Source organism: Echinops telfairi, unplaced genomic scaffold, assembly GCF_000313985.2.
Source record: "Echinops telfairi isolate 266 unplaced genomic scaffold, ASM31398v2 ScPeMD7_1713;HRSCAF=2227, whole genome shotgun sequence".
In the NCBI taxonomy this organism is placed as follows: Eukaryota; Metazoa; Chordata; class Mammalia; order Afrosoricida; family Tenrecidae; genus Echinops; species Echinops telfairi.
In genome coordinates, this window is record NW_022105611.1 from 5,335,190 (window position 1) to 5,336,821 (window position 1,632).

At 50.9% G+C, this 1,632-nt stretch overlaps 1 protein-coding gene across 3 annotated transcripts in view; it reads left to right on the forward strand.

The window, feature by feature from the left end:
• The first annotated feature begins 67 nt into the window (after positions 1-67).
• LOC123522048 (dipeptidyl peptidase 1-like) overlaps positions 68-1,632 on the forward strand; it is an 18,051-nt gene continuing 16,486 nt past the window's right edge. For all 3 annotated transcript variants that reach the window (XM_045293187.1, XM_045293185.1, XM_045293186.1), the window contains exon 1: positions 68-245. In XM_045293187.1, coding sequence (XP_045149122.1) covers positions 68-245 — 178 coding nt within the window. The remainder of the gene's footprint in view (positions 246-1,632) is intronic.

Below are 1,632 nucleotides of genomic sequence, written 5' to 3' on the forward strand. Positions count from 1 at the left end.
CTTGGCGCCCTGCGCTCTCCGGCTCCGGTCCCCCGCCTGCGGGCTCTTCTGCGCCCACGCCGCCGCCATGGGTCCCGGGCCCCGCTCGCTGCTGCTGCCCGCCGCCCTCCTGCTGCTCCTCGCCGGCCGGGGCACCGTGCTCGGCGACACACCTGCCAACTGCACCTACCCCGACCTGCTGGGCACCTGGGTTTTCGAAGTGGGCCCCAGCACGTCTGACCGCAATATCAACTGCTCAGCTGTGGGTAAGCTCAGCCCAGACCCCTGCCTCAGGTGCGATGCCCCCTCCACACCCCCACACCCCCCTGGCCAGCGGACTCTTTCTCCCCAAGGCGCCCGACGCCGTCCAAAGACCGGCCAGACTTCTTGGCTCGGGTCCCTTCGTCTGAGTTGAGCTGCTCTTAAACTTGTAACTTCACCTTTTCTTGGCTAGCCATGGGTTCGGATGTTTTTCTCAATTACTCCTTAAAAAAACAAACAAACCCAAAACTGTTTTGTAGTCTTCGGTTAGGAAAATAGTTGTGAGTGCAATCTTTGAATTCTCGATGTAATCTGGCTTTTAAAAAAAGTCGTGCTTGTGAAAAGAAATGCACCCAGCCGCACAACCCAGGAAAAAGCTAGAAACGTTGTTCTCCCCCTGCTGGGTTGTGGTTTATGCCCTGTGGGTTTCGTTGGGTCACGTGTTGTTGCTACTAGTCCTAAACAACTCCTGGTAACTGTTCCATGTGTTGCACGAAGGTATATAAAAACATTTTTTTTGGAGGTGGGGTGGTGCTAAACACACTTTAACCATTGATTATGTTTGGAAATGCCCAGCGCAAAGTACTCGCCTGGCTCCTGTTGGGTTCTCAAGAAGAATCTAGTGTTTGGACACCCCAGTGTATTCCATATGCCCTCAGATCTCACAGCTTCTCCACGGACGAAGAATCTGGTCACTGGACTCGGGTTGGGGAAAGACCACACAACCCAGGGTCAGAAGCAGCACTTTCTTGTCCTTTCCAGCCCTTGCCTGCCAGTGTGATCTGTGAGACTGAGAGAGGCTCTCCACCACAATTTCCTGGTCAGCAGAATGAAGATTGCCATTTGTTACTGAAATAGACCAATTGATCCTGGGAATTTCAACTGTCTTGTTTTTTCTTAGACTCGAGCTTGAAAACGAGGGATGGAAGGGATGGCAGGATTTGCCCAGTCAGTTTCCTATTACAGAGCATTCATCTGAAAGCCAGAAACAGTGTCTAAAGGACAGCCTCTGTCTATAAACCATACCTCGGGCATTATTGCAACATCGATTCTACTTGTGCAGGTTTCTTCCAACCTAGAGGGTTATACTTGTCTCTCTGACCAGGGGTTGGCTGCAGACACATTCTCTCAGCAATTATTCCGCTAAGTCTTTTTAGGGTGCCTTCAAAAATAAAGGACCAACCAAAACACAGTGGGTTCCAAGGGGATTTGCTAGGTCACTTCCGTTCTAGGCAGAGGGGTTCAGTTCAGAAGGCCATGGTGACTGTTTTTGGAGATTGTAAAGAGCTGGCCTTGATAGTGTTCTCAAAGTACCCAGGGCAATCACAGATTTTTCAGAAAATTGTAAATTAAATGGGTGAGAATAAGGGCAGGATGTGTCGCCAAGCCATT